Here is a 12,228-nt window from a genome sequence, read left to right on the forward strand (position 1 = left end):
ATCCAGACTTCTCCAGGCCTTCATTCTCTGTTATACAGATGCAGCCAATGTTGGTCTGGGCAGTGGTGCTCTCCCAGGACTTTGAAGGCAAAGAGCACTGCATCCTACATTTGAGTAAAAAGTGGTTTCCTAGAGAGAAATCATATTCTATTACTGAGGCAGCAGCTTAGACAACACATGTACTATGGAAGCCCTCGGGTATTATCTGCTGGGTAGTCCCTTCTCCCTAGTCCCAAACCATGTACCTTACAGTAGCTACACTCTCTGAAGGACTCACACCTCCAGGTTATGTGCTAGTATCTGGCACTCCAGCCCCGCAGCTCCCAGGTGCAGCATTGTGCTGGGAAGGAACATGCAAATACAGATTCTTTTCACCCGGAGACTGGGAGCTGCTTGAACAAGAAAGCTTTCTGGTCTTGGGGCAAGTGTGTGATAGGATGCATCCCCATTCCACTGACAGCAAGTCTAAGAAGCACCCCCCACCCTGGCCATGCAATTAGGTATATGTGTAGAGCATGCCCTTCCTGGAGAAGGAGAGCTTACAAAGGTGAAGCTGGCCACAGAGCAGGGGGGAAAGCTTGCCCAAGAAGAGAGGCTGCTAGAGACCGCTAGGAAGCCCAGTAGCCAGGGGAACCCAGCCCAAGGCAGTGAGTAGCTTTCCCTTTCCCACCCCCTTGTTTAGGGCAGATACCCTGCAGCCCTGAGAGAGGCTCTGGATATCTGCTCTCTGTCAGCACCTCACAGCTGAACCTGAGGAGCAGTGCCAAGGACTGGAGATAATTAGACTTAGGAAGGATCTTGGAAACAAGCCCTACTCCTGATGGGAACAGTGAGCTTGCCCACAAGTGGGGGACCCAGAGGCAAGAGACCGAAAGGTACAATGGCCAAGCCCAGCCTGAGAACCAGCTGATTATCGGAAGGTAACAGGGTGGCTCTCTTTGATCAGGTTTGCCTTATACCTCTATAATTCCAGATTTCAGGTTCCCTCTTCTCCACCTGTGGAAAGGGGCACTGTGTTTTGTCTCTGCTGTGGGCTGCTTCTTCATAAACACAGGCAGTGTGGAGTTCAGTAGAAAACACTGCAGTTACAATTTGTTGAGAGCGCACTAGCAGAGTCTTGTACTGCGCTTTATGATCTCACTAGGATTGAGCATTCAACATTTTAGATACCCAAAGATTTTATTATATTACATAGGTGGAATGATTGAACAGGGGCATTAGTCTTCAGGTTAAAAAAATCCCATGCTCCAGGTTAGCAGCGGATTCCCATGCCAATGGCCATGAATGTCCCAAACGTGCCACCACTTTGCATCATGGTTTTGCCAACTCCACCCATCAGTTCTCGTCCTCTCATACCAATCCTGAAAGAGAGAAAACAGTGCAGGATTCAACACAAGCTGACCAAGGCCATTCTACTGCTGAAGTGACAATCCATCCCTGACAGACATTGGAAAGCATATTGGATTTTATCATCGGACTTTCTGTATCAGGTGACTGGCATGAGAGTTGGCTTCATTCACTTCTAGACTGTACAGACAACGTGCTTTTTAGGTTTTGGAGCAAGTGACTTCAGGGTGCATGGGATGAGTGGGAGGGGAGAATGGCTGCACTTTCTTCTGGCTGTGATCCATTGGAAGGACTGGGAGGGGCAGCTTGCTCCTTTGTGGCTGTGACCTGTCAGTTATATAGGCTCAGGATGAGAATTCACCACTCTGTATGTATGAAGTGCCAGACGTGGAGAGACTCTGCAGCCTTGCAGCTGGGCCCTGCCTAGCTGCATGTGCTCAAGGCAGTGAGATTTACCTCATTTAAAGGGACATTATCAACTGAAAATGAAGTGGGAACTTTTAAAGCCCAAGTGAATCTTTGCTACAGCTGCATTTTTTTTCCTGTTTGCAAGAGGTTGGACAATAAAAATAAGCGAAGTGATTTTCTCTCTCAAGTTTTCCTGCTGCAATATATGCATGGAAACACTGCATTGAAAGTTTAATTGTTTGTAACCACTTGTGTGCATTGGGACTTTTAAAATGTGCTGGTTTATTTGCCATGAGTTTTATAAACGTATGTTTTTACCTGAGTTAAATTTTGGGGCAAATTGAAGCAGCTAATGTCCCTTTAACCAAGTCAGATAAAAAACAATCTCTTACTGCTCCTTCAGATCATCCATGATTGCATTTCCTGCCAATATTGTGGTACCTATGAACAACATTCATTAGGATTTGAAGAGGATCAAGGGGAGGGATATGTGGGGGATGTGTGGTGTTGTTTTTTTAAACAACTTTTAGAACAACTCATGGTTCTTGTTTCTCCCATTCAGTGTAGAGTCTTTGCCATATATCAGTGATGTTAGCTGGAGAGAATTCAAATAAGCGAATATATATTTTTGGTGTAAGATACTAAATATCCCATTGGTCTACCAGTTCTTTATAATATTCCATGTACAGAGAAACACTGAACACCTCAGGATAACTACTCTCAACAAATGAGACATTGAAATGCAATGTAAACAGTATGGAACAGGATGTAAAGACAACTGAAGGCCCTGCCGGATGCCACATACAACCTCCAGGGCTAAGAGAACAGCTCTTTGTACGTCTGTATGTGGCAAGCAAAAGCAGCTTGTCCAATATCTAATTCTATGACTTGGATGCTCCAAATCTTCAGCCTCGTTTAGAGTCACAGGTAGCATTCCATCTATGTTACAAAATGGAACAAGGTCTTTAGATCTCCTTCCTCTGTCCCAGTTTCTCCTAGGACTGACATTTACAATTAACTGACTCCAACATACCTAAGGCAGGAAAATGTGCCAAACAGTGCCCCTGCCGCCATGCCAACAGCAAAGCCCATCATGAAGCCCATTTTCACTCTGTCAAAGCAGTTGGGCTGGGACTGTCCATATGGCCCCACAGTCACAGGCATCTGGAAAAGAAGCAAGACACTTAAACAAAAAAGAAAACCCCTCCCCCCACCACCACACCTCCTCCCGTGAATGACAAGCATCCTGCTGCCCAACTGGATTGGACAGCAGCAGTTGTGAAGACACTATGTGCTTGAGGCCATGTCTATACTAGAGAGTTTACAGTGGCACAGCTCTACCAATGCAGCGGCGCTGCTGTAAGACCTCTCGTGTAGCCGCTCTCTGCCAACGGAAGAGAGCGCTCCCGTCGGCACAGCACTGTCCACAGCGGCGCGTCTGTCGGTGTAACTTGTGTCATTCAGAGGTGTGGTTTTTTTCGTATCCCCGAGCGACAGGATTTATACTGACTAAAGTGGTAGGGTAGACTTAGGCTATGTCTACACTGCACTTTCATTGTTAAAACTTTTGTCGCTCAGAGGGTGTGAAAAACACACACGCCTGAATAACAAAAGTTTTAACGATGAAAAGCGCTGGAGTGAACAGCGCTTTGTCAGGGGAGAAGCTATTGCCCCTTGTTGGTGTGGTTTTATTTTGTCATCAGGAGAGCTCTCCCCTGGCAACAAAGAGGGGCTATGCTGCGCGTCTTACAATGGCAAAGCTTCAGCGGCATGGCTGTGCTACTGGAAGCTGTGCAGTGTAGACATAGCCATGGCCTGAGACTCCTACAATTTAGGAGAGTGCATGTGCAAACTGAGTATTTGCATGCAAATGTGACTAGCTAGTTCTCTGTAACTGCTCATTCAGCTACCACTTATTAGCACCTAAAGAGACTTTTCTTTAGAAATGTACAAGCAAAACACTGAGCAACCTGATTCCAGAGCCTCAGCTTTACTTTGTCTCTCCACCTTACAGTTCCCATTCCTAGACACGCTGTCAGGGAACAGAGAAGGTTTTCACACCCTTGCATCTTGGCCCAATACTGGGGACAGACGGAGCAAAAGGAGGACTGTCCTGATGACAGACTTGTTTTGCTCCCACACAAACCTTCACACCCCCATTAACAGTCACTATATTTCTGACAAAGGACTTGAGGGGACTCCATTCAATCTGAGAGAGTCGCTCCCTAATAAGCATTGCCTGGAGGGGTTGTTGAAAGCAGAAATCCTTCCATCCCTGAACACACGGCATCCACAGCACTCCCACACACCCTACTGTCTGATGCATGAAACAGCCACCTCCCAAATTCCTAGCTCCTAGGCTATTATGTTGATTTTTCCCCCCCACGAAAAATGGTCACCCATTCAGAGCAGGGGGAAAAAAAAATCTGACAGGACTTCACTTTCTGTAACAAAGATTCACATTAAGATTCCCCTGTACTCAACACTGTATGTGAATTTCAGTACTTGCAAAAGGTGCTGACTGACAGCTCTGGAGATTGTGGTTCTTTTTATCCCCAGAACACACAGTGTGGGTGACTGTCATGCACCATTCTCCACATTGCCCCATTGATATGCCGCTGCCTGCTGGAGAGACCACTTTTAGGAATTCGAGTAGAGTTCAGTTGCCATACCTGCTCAATCTGTGGTGGTGGTGCATGTCCAGTACGAACTGGACTAAGACTAATAACTCATTTTACATGGGGCACTGGTCAGTCATCTGATGGTCATAACTTTCAGTTACTACCAACCTGAGCTGAAACTGAATGATGACCTTGTAACTGAAAGGCTCAGTATTCCTTTTCTAATCTGCCAATGAGCCATCCAGTCTCCCTAATATCTACATTTAATAGGCACTCAATTATTGGATTAGAGAGAATTTCTAATAGCTTGGACTTCCCCTGCCCAATACGGTGCAGACAAATGGCATTTTGAAACAACGAGCAAAGGTAAAGGAGAGAGAGGAACGATTAGATAAGAGGCAGACTTTACAATGGGTCGCAGTGTGCAAATGCACTGGAGTGGTCTAACATGACAGATGCAAAAACAAATACCTATTGCATAATTCTGGACTACTGATAATAAATAATAATCTTACTTAGCTCACATATTTAACAGGATGGTGGTGAACAGCATAACAGATGTCTGGCATTAAAGGCCTGTCCAGACAACAAATTATAGTGTTTTAAAACTGAGTTAGCAAGCATAATTTCTAACCCCCTTTTACATTTAGTATAGATACAATTAGCACCTTTAATTTGGCTGGTCATGTTATAACCTGGAGGGAGCCTGCACTAAATGTAAAAGGAGATTTCATATTATGTTCGCTAACCAGATTTGAAAAAGCATTTTCATTGTCCAAATGGACACTAATAAACTCTCCCTGCTCCCTCCAGTCCCTAGGACTCAAACACTCACACTTTGTCAGTGAAAATCAGAAATACTATATATATTCATAATTTGTTACAAACTGGGCTCAGATTTTGACAGCTCATTCTTACAAACATCAGTCTAGGTTTTATGCTTCTTTCTCTGTTCCTACCAAGTATCATAAACTCTCTACATTCTGCATTCACAGTTAGCAGATACATTTGGCCAACAGACAGAAATTACTAGTTTTATTATGTCCCTCCTCCCAAAAAAACCCAAGGTAGAGACGTAAAACTGCCTCCATCCAGATTGTGCAGCAACCAAAACTGTTCATCTGAAGGCTGCAAAAAAATCCTTGAACTGCCTGTTGCTTTTTAAACTCAGTGGTATTATTCGAACCAGGACAAACATAGTCTCCTTGGCCATAAAGCATTTTGCAGCCAGACATTTTGTGTGATGCCCAGAACACAAAGAGTGTCCTTCTCCAGCAAGTTTCACTCACATAAAGAAGCATGTACAGAAAAGTGTCAGTGACTGGACATTTCTGAGCAGCTACGCTGTGAACAGCTTTGGCCAGAGCAGAGAAGAGGCTGCTTCCCTTCCCCTACCTTGTCCCAAGAGGGGCATGGTCAGTAATCGAGACTAGGAAGAAATGTAATGAGCTACAGCAGCAAGCAATAAAGCTTCCATCGGGAAGGAGCCTGGGCAGTTTAGCTCAGAGAGAAACGGTCGGAACAGAGCATGAGAGAGGCAGACAGAGGCGTCCCCGCCCTGGAGGGGGCCAGAGCCCGGCTCACTCCGTCACAGAGCACGGGGGCTCGGAGGCTGTAGAGGAGCCTGCGGAACTCACGGCCACGGGACACTGGTGCGGCCCCCAGCTTGGCAGGGCTGGGGCAAGCCCTGGCGCCTGCACCGCGCGAGCCGGGACCCTGCGGCCGCCGGCTAGGGAAGCTCCGCGGGGCCCGGCTGATCCCACGCTCTCCGCGGCCCGCTCCCGGGGGCGCCGGGGGACCCCTCACCTCGCTCCTCGCCTCCGCCCAGCACGCTCCAGTCTCTCCGTCACTTCCGGCGCGCGGCGATGACGACACGCGGGTCGGGGTGAAAGGGCAGGGGCTGTTTCCGCGCCTGGCTGTTGCCGGGATGCTGCTGCTGCTGCGGAGGGCGGCGACGTCGCCGGGGCTGCGCGGGCTCGGGGGCCCGCCGGCCCGGCGGCTCTCGAGGGCGGCCCGGCGCCACGGGGGTGAGCGGGGCGAGTCCGCGCGGGGGCCTGGCGGGGCGCAGGGGCGGCGGTAAAGGTGCCGAGCAGTCGCGGGGACCGGGGGCTGCTCGGCTTGGCCCCGCCGGCGTGTGGTGTCTGGCGGGCACGGGGGCGGGGATGGCCCGCGAGAAGGGAGCCCCCTGGGTCTAGTGCTGACCTGGCCTCGATTCCCCGCCCCCCGCGGACCCCCTGAGTGCCCTCGGGCCGGGCTCTCTGTGCCCTCGTTGTTCCCTGTGAAACGGGGACCATGGCCCACCCGAGTGTCGTGACGGGCTCGTCAGACACAGCAGCGATGGCGGCCAGAGAAGCGCCTCCGAGAGAAAAGGGTGTTAAAGATGCATCACGCCTGATGTTTCTTTTTTTGCACGCCGTGCTGCCTGCTCCCCTGGGCTGGCTGGAAAGCCACTTGCCGGAATGCAGGGCGCGCCCTTCTCCCCTCTCCTAGCAGTGCAGGTCGTGACTGGCTCTCCTTTGGAGCGCCAGACGTGGTGCATGTTCTCATTAGAAAGGTTCCAAGCTCACTGTGGGTTCCCTGATTTCTTTTCCTGCACCGCTGTCCGCTCCTGTTGTTGGAAAGTTTTGCTTGTCTTCTCTCCTTTGCATTGCGTCTTTACTTGTCCCTTGTGCTTGCTGTGCATTTATCACTATAGTGTCTTTTTTTTTTCCCTCTAGAAAAAGGTCTTGATGAAGAATCCCCGCTCCGGCCATTGTATATGGATGTCCAGGCAACTACTCCACTGGTTGGTGAAATTATGTGAACATACACTAGTGCCCTAGAATGAACCCTATAGTTGTAACCAGATGGGGTACATGCATAATGGATAGGGATAAGATGTCATGGATTCTGTGACTTCCAGAGATCTCCATGACATTGTCTGCCTGAGCCGAAGCTCTTGGGCAGCTCTTGGGGGGGCGTGGTGGATGCAGAATCCTCCCACCTCAGCCAGACTTGGGCTCTCATCCCCCACCCCTCAAGCTTCAGTCATCCCCCATCAGCTCCTCACCCTTATTACTTTTAGTAAAAGTCACAGACAGGTCACGGACTGCTGTTAATTTTTTTGTTTTTTGCCAGTGATCTGTCTGTGACTTTTACTAAAAACAACCAAGACAAAATCTTAACCTTAATGATGGGAATGCAGATTTCCATGAGCAAATCAGAGTGCTCATGAGTAACTCTGGGAAGAGCTGTATTCTTTTTAGTGCAGTACTCTTGCCAGAAGAATGATCACTTTGTAATGAAGCCCAATATCTACTCTTCCTTGTTTGTTCTTGATGTGTCGTTCCTTCCCACACTGAATCCCTCTATTAGCTTCCTTTTCTTACCACATGAACCTCAAGCTTCGTGTTCTCATAGTGTACATAATCTCACACCCAATTACATCTTGGCTTTCCCCAGCACCCGCTCCTTCTCACTGCACTCTTCCCAAGGAACGTTGAAAACACGGAGGGATTGAGAAGAGACTGCCTTATTTGTGCTTAAAAGAAAGTCCAGTGTTTACACAATTTAAGGCACTCGCTATCTTTGTTGATGTGGTGATAAGCATCTCCATTCAGTGCTACACCAAAGTAACTTTAACGATGGTCTGCAACTAAAATTCTAACCTTGTACTTCAGTAACAGTTGAGGAGCAGGTCTTTCTCCAGAAGTCTCGTCTTCTTCACTCAGCATAATTTTATTATGGCCAGAATGTCTTTCATCAACACTTATATATTGTGAGGTTTAATAATTAGAAATCTCTTTATATTCCTGGGGGAAACATACAATAAATGTACCTTGAGGTGGTGGCTATTATCAAGTACTGTCTTGTCATGTCATTTGAATTACGTGCATTCTGAAGTGATGAAAGGTCATCTTGGAGAAAATGTAAAACTTTTCCAGTGACCCTTAGGGGGTCTTGTGTTTCTTCTGCTTAGAAAGTCCTTCCTGTTCTGAGCAGGGCTTTGAAGCTGTGCTCCGGCTCTGCTCCAGCTCCAGGCAAAAACCGGCAGCTCCACTGCTCCGGAGCTGCTCTGCGCTCCAGCTCCGGGCTCCACTCCAAAGTCCTGCTTCTGAGACAGATTTCTGGTATAGTTCAAGGTTTGACTTGTAACATTGTGTTGGATGTTATTAGCAAACGTTTGCCAGTCACCGGATAGGTTAATATAGTGCAGATGCAAAATGTTTGTGCATTTACAGTAGTTTGGAATAAGTTGACTGCTGTCCTGGGATAAAGCAGAGCAAATATATTGGAGGGGAAAGAAAGAGGGAGGAAAAACAAAATGATTTTTCTCTGCTTTTAAAAAAAATTGTGTCTTGTCTTCTAGGACCCCAGAGTTTTGGACAGCATGCTCCCTTATCTAATGCACTCCTATGGAAACCCACATTCCAGGACTCATGCCTATGGCTGGGAGAGTGAGTCTGCTATGGAACGAGCCAGACAGGTGAGGCTTTTCAGCCTCATCACAGAACTTAAATATGTTTTCCTGTTTATAAACTAGTTGCTTAAAAAATAAAAATCCCCACCCCCCATAATTCTGGTTTAGTTCCTAGGAGGCAAGATTTGGCAACTTGATCTCTAGCAACTTAAGAGTTTACTATGTTATGTATAGTTTGGCAAATGCAAAACAAAACACACATATTGTATATTAAAGCAATTTAAGTGGTGGAAGTAAATGACTTGGGGATCTGTCGGGGGGAGGCTTTCCAAAGCTCCTCAGGGGTTTGAAAGTCCATGGGACTTGTCATGCTAAGTCCCTGTGGCAGCTGTGAAAATATCCCCCTCAGGCATGTATCTGCTATTGTGCTAACTAGACGGTCTTCACGTTTTAATACAAGAAGCTAGGTGAATGGATTTTTGCTTTGGTGAGTTTTACATAAGTTAAAGTTTGGGTGTATTTTGGTTGCATATGGGATATACTGCATATTGAATACACTGAATATGTGTTGCATATTTTGTTTTCCCATCCCTTCAGGAGGATTTACGTTTGCAACAAGTAGTAGTATTGAATGCGAATGACCTATGCAAATCCTCCTCCACATTAAAAGAGAAAGTACATGTGTATAATCCTGTTTAGGTTGGGCTAGAGGAGATGTTCTGGGAGATGCTGTACATATTCTCTGTGTGTGATTAACTCAATTTTCATGTTTTAAAATAGCAAATAATATTTTTATTTCTTTTTAAACAGCAAGTTGCATCATTAATAGGAGCAGATCCTAGAGAGATTATTTTTACCAGTGGTGCTACAGAATCAAATAATTTAGCAATTAAGGTAAATGTCTGGTTTATACTACAACTGATATATACTAAATTAATTTGAAATCTGTAACGGTTTGGGGTTTAAGTCCTATTGTCCAGCTGCCAGTGATCAAAGATTCTAGTGGAAGGCTTGGTATCTTTGTTTTGTTACATTCCTAGTATGACCAACGTGTAACATGAAGGAATGGATTGCCATGCCACAGTATAGCTGGAGGGAGTGGTGGGCTAGTGCTGGTGTGCTGAGCAGGAGCAAGCTGGCTCTGACCCATGTTTTGGAGCAGGTGCAGTACTTTGCCTATTCCTTAAAATGAAGAAATGTTTGAACTGTATTGAAATCCCCCACAATTAACCTAGCTGTTCCAGCAAATTCCTTCGGGCCTGAAATTTTCCAATCTTGGTGTTGGAGCAAAGGTCACTTTTTTTCCCTTCAAGCGTGAGGAAAATCAGTTTAACTGTTTTTGATATATGCACGTGAGGATTAAAAATCCATTTGTCCCAGATGAAGTTTTGTGCTCATTTTACTGAAATTTTGATCACAAAGAGTGGCTGAAATCTTGATTATCAATCTTTTTCCAAAGTTTTTGATCTCACAGGTGATTATTTTTCTTGTTAATATTTAGAAGATTTTTCATTATATATTATATCCCGCCAAAGAAGCAGAAAATTATAAATCCTCACCTAATAAATACTTTCAGAATTCCAAAGCTATATATTTTTGGAAGCAATTGTAACTAACCAAATGGTCTAATTTAATGCAAGTAATATTTGTAGATTATAATTGTGAAAGGATAGTGATTGTCTCAGGAGGGACTGGGATGTTGGGTTATCTCCTCACTGCCTCTTCAGATTCAATGTTGATTTGCATATAATTAAAGTTTACTGGAGTGTTGTGGCTAATTCTCTTCATAAGTAGAGCCCTACCAAATCTGTGGCCATGAAAAAAACATCATGGACTGTGAAATCTGGTGTTTTGTGTGCTTTTACCCCATACTATTCAGATTTCTTGGGGGAGACCAGTGTTTCTCAAACTAGGGGTCCTGACTGGTTGCAAGGTTATTTAGGGAGTATTGCCACCCTTACTTCTGTGCCGCTTTCAGAGGTGGGCGGCCGGAGAGTGGTGGCTGTTGACCAAGGGCCAAGCTCTGAAGACCTTAGCACAGAAGTAAGAGTGGCAATATCATACCATGTCATCCTTACTTCTGTGCTGCTGGTGGTAGCAGCTCTGCCTTCAGAGCTGGGTGGCCAGAGGGTGGTGGCCACTGACTGAGGGCCCAGCTCTGCAGGCAGCAGCGCAGAAGTAAAGGCGACAATATCACACCATGCGATTCTTACTTCTGCGCTGCTGCTGGCAGCAGCTCTGCCTTCAGGGCTGGGCTCCCGGCCACCCGCCACCACTCTCTGGCCACCCAGCTCTGAAGGCATCGCCACCGCCAGCAGCAGTGCAGAAGTAAGGGTAGCAGTACCACAACCCTCCCTACAATAACCTTTGACCCCTCCCAACTCCTTTTATGGTCAGGACCTCTACAATTACAACACTGTGAAATTTCAGATTTAGATATCTGAAATAATGAAATTTGATTTTTAAAATCCCATGACTGTGAAATTGGCGAAAATGGACCGCAAATTTGGTAGGGCCCTATTCATAAGAGACTTTGTCCCATTAGCCTTTCAGACTGTGCCATGCTGAGTGATCCTGGGAGAAACTTCCTTTTGCTTGGCATTCTCCCCCTTTGAATTTATATAAATTGCTACTTTTAAGCAATTTCACGGCCGTTTTATTTTTCATTTAATGTGAACACCAGGGTGTTGCAAGATTCTATAAATCCCGAAAGAAGCATATAATTACAACTCAGACAGAACACAAGTGTGTGCTGGACTCTTGCCGTTATCTGGAGGCTGAAGGCTTTCATGTCACATACTTGCCTGTTAAAGAAAATGGGCTCATAGATTTAAAGGTAAGTTGCTTGTTAGCAAACATGTAAAAATTCTCCACATAGCATGATCACCTTAGAGGCCTCAGCATCAGTTTTGCTGAAGCATTGCTGTTACACAAAAAACCATTTGATGATCTGTTCTGAATTATTAAAAGACAAAAGAATGGAAGTCACACCAGCCAAGTTTTTAAGAGCAGTGTGCCACTTTGGAGAAAACTGTTTCTCTGCCATTCTAGTTTATTTCTTTAATTATGGACTCCTGGAGTAAGAGAATGAATGTCATTAAAAGACAGAGGGTTTAGTGATATTGTGGTGGAATGGTAGTCCCACAATAGATTTTCATTTCAGTTGGGAAGGAATCATTCTGTAAATCTTTGTTTTGATTTAAAGGATGAATTTGAGATGCTTATTGTAGTTTATGAACTGCTTGAAATTTTTAGGGCATTTTGCAGGGGAAAAAAACGAATGTATGAAATTAGTTATACCTTTCAAAAAAGGACCATCTCATCAAAACATTTCCAGTGTCCAACATTTGTTTTGGATTTCTTTTAAACACATAGTAGAGCAGTCTGAAATTAAATGCATGTAGATCTTTGCTTTGAGTAGTTGTGAAAATGTTAAAATAGCAACATGTTTTG

General features: G+C 45.5%; 2 protein-coding genes across 3 annotated transcripts in view; one reads left to right on the forward strand and one right to left on the reverse strand.

Annotated features, from left to right (window-relative positions):
• Positions 1-1,160: 1,160 nt before the first annotated feature.
• Positions 1,161-6,336, reverse strand: ROMO1 (reactive oxygen species modulator 1). Of its 2 annotated transcripts, none has more exons than XM_007053918.4 (3): positions 6,183-6,336; positions 2,789-2,919; positions 1,161-1,361 (listed from the first exon to the last, which is right to left on the reverse strand). In XM_007053918.4, the coding sequence occupies exons 2-3, from the start codon at positions 2,917-2,919 to the stop codon at positions 1,253-1,255; spliced, it is 240 nt and encodes a 79-aa protein (XP_007053980.1). In that variant the 5' UTR covers positions 6,183-6,336; the 3' UTR covers positions 1,161-1,252. The 2 variants fall into 2 exon arrangements, with proteins under 2 accessions (XP_007053980.1, XP_043383290.1); XM_043527355.1 differs by lacking the exon at positions 6,183-6,336 and adding an exon at positions 6,014-6,147.
• Positions 6,237-12,228, forward strand: part of NFS1 (NFS1 cysteine desulfurase) — a 30,107-nt gene continuing 24,115 nt past the window's right edge. The window contains exons 1-5 of the mRNA XM_037915376.2: positions 6,237-6,403; positions 7,094-7,161; positions 8,725-8,841; positions 9,586-9,669; positions 11,459-11,611. Of these exons, the coding sequence (XP_037771304.1) occupies positions 6,304-6,403; positions 7,094-7,161; positions 8,725-8,841; positions 9,586-9,669; positions 11,459-11,611 (522 nt within the window). The 5' untranslated portion in view covers positions 6,237-6,303. The remainder of the gene's footprint in view (positions 6,404-7,093; positions 7,162-8,724; positions 8,842-9,585; positions 9,670-11,458; positions 11,612-12,228) is intronic.

This window comes from Chelonia mydas, chromosome 13, assembly GCF_015237465.2.
Source record: "Chelonia mydas isolate rCheMyd1 chromosome 13, rCheMyd1.pri.v2, whole genome shotgun sequence".
NCBI classification, from domain to species: domain Eukaryota; kingdom Metazoa; phylum Chordata; order Testudines; family Cheloniidae; genus Chelonia; species Chelonia mydas.

Bases quoted from the DNA above. Each gene is read 5' to 3' on its own strand.
- ROMO1 (XM_007053918.4), bottom strand. From the start codon at position 2,919: ATGCCTGTGACTGTGGGGCCATATGGACAGTCCCAGCCCAACTGCTTT. The intron at 1,362-2,788 runs GTATGTTGGAGT...TCTCTCTTTCAG, and splicing joins GGCACATTTTCCTGCCTTAG to GATTGGTATGAGAGGACGAG.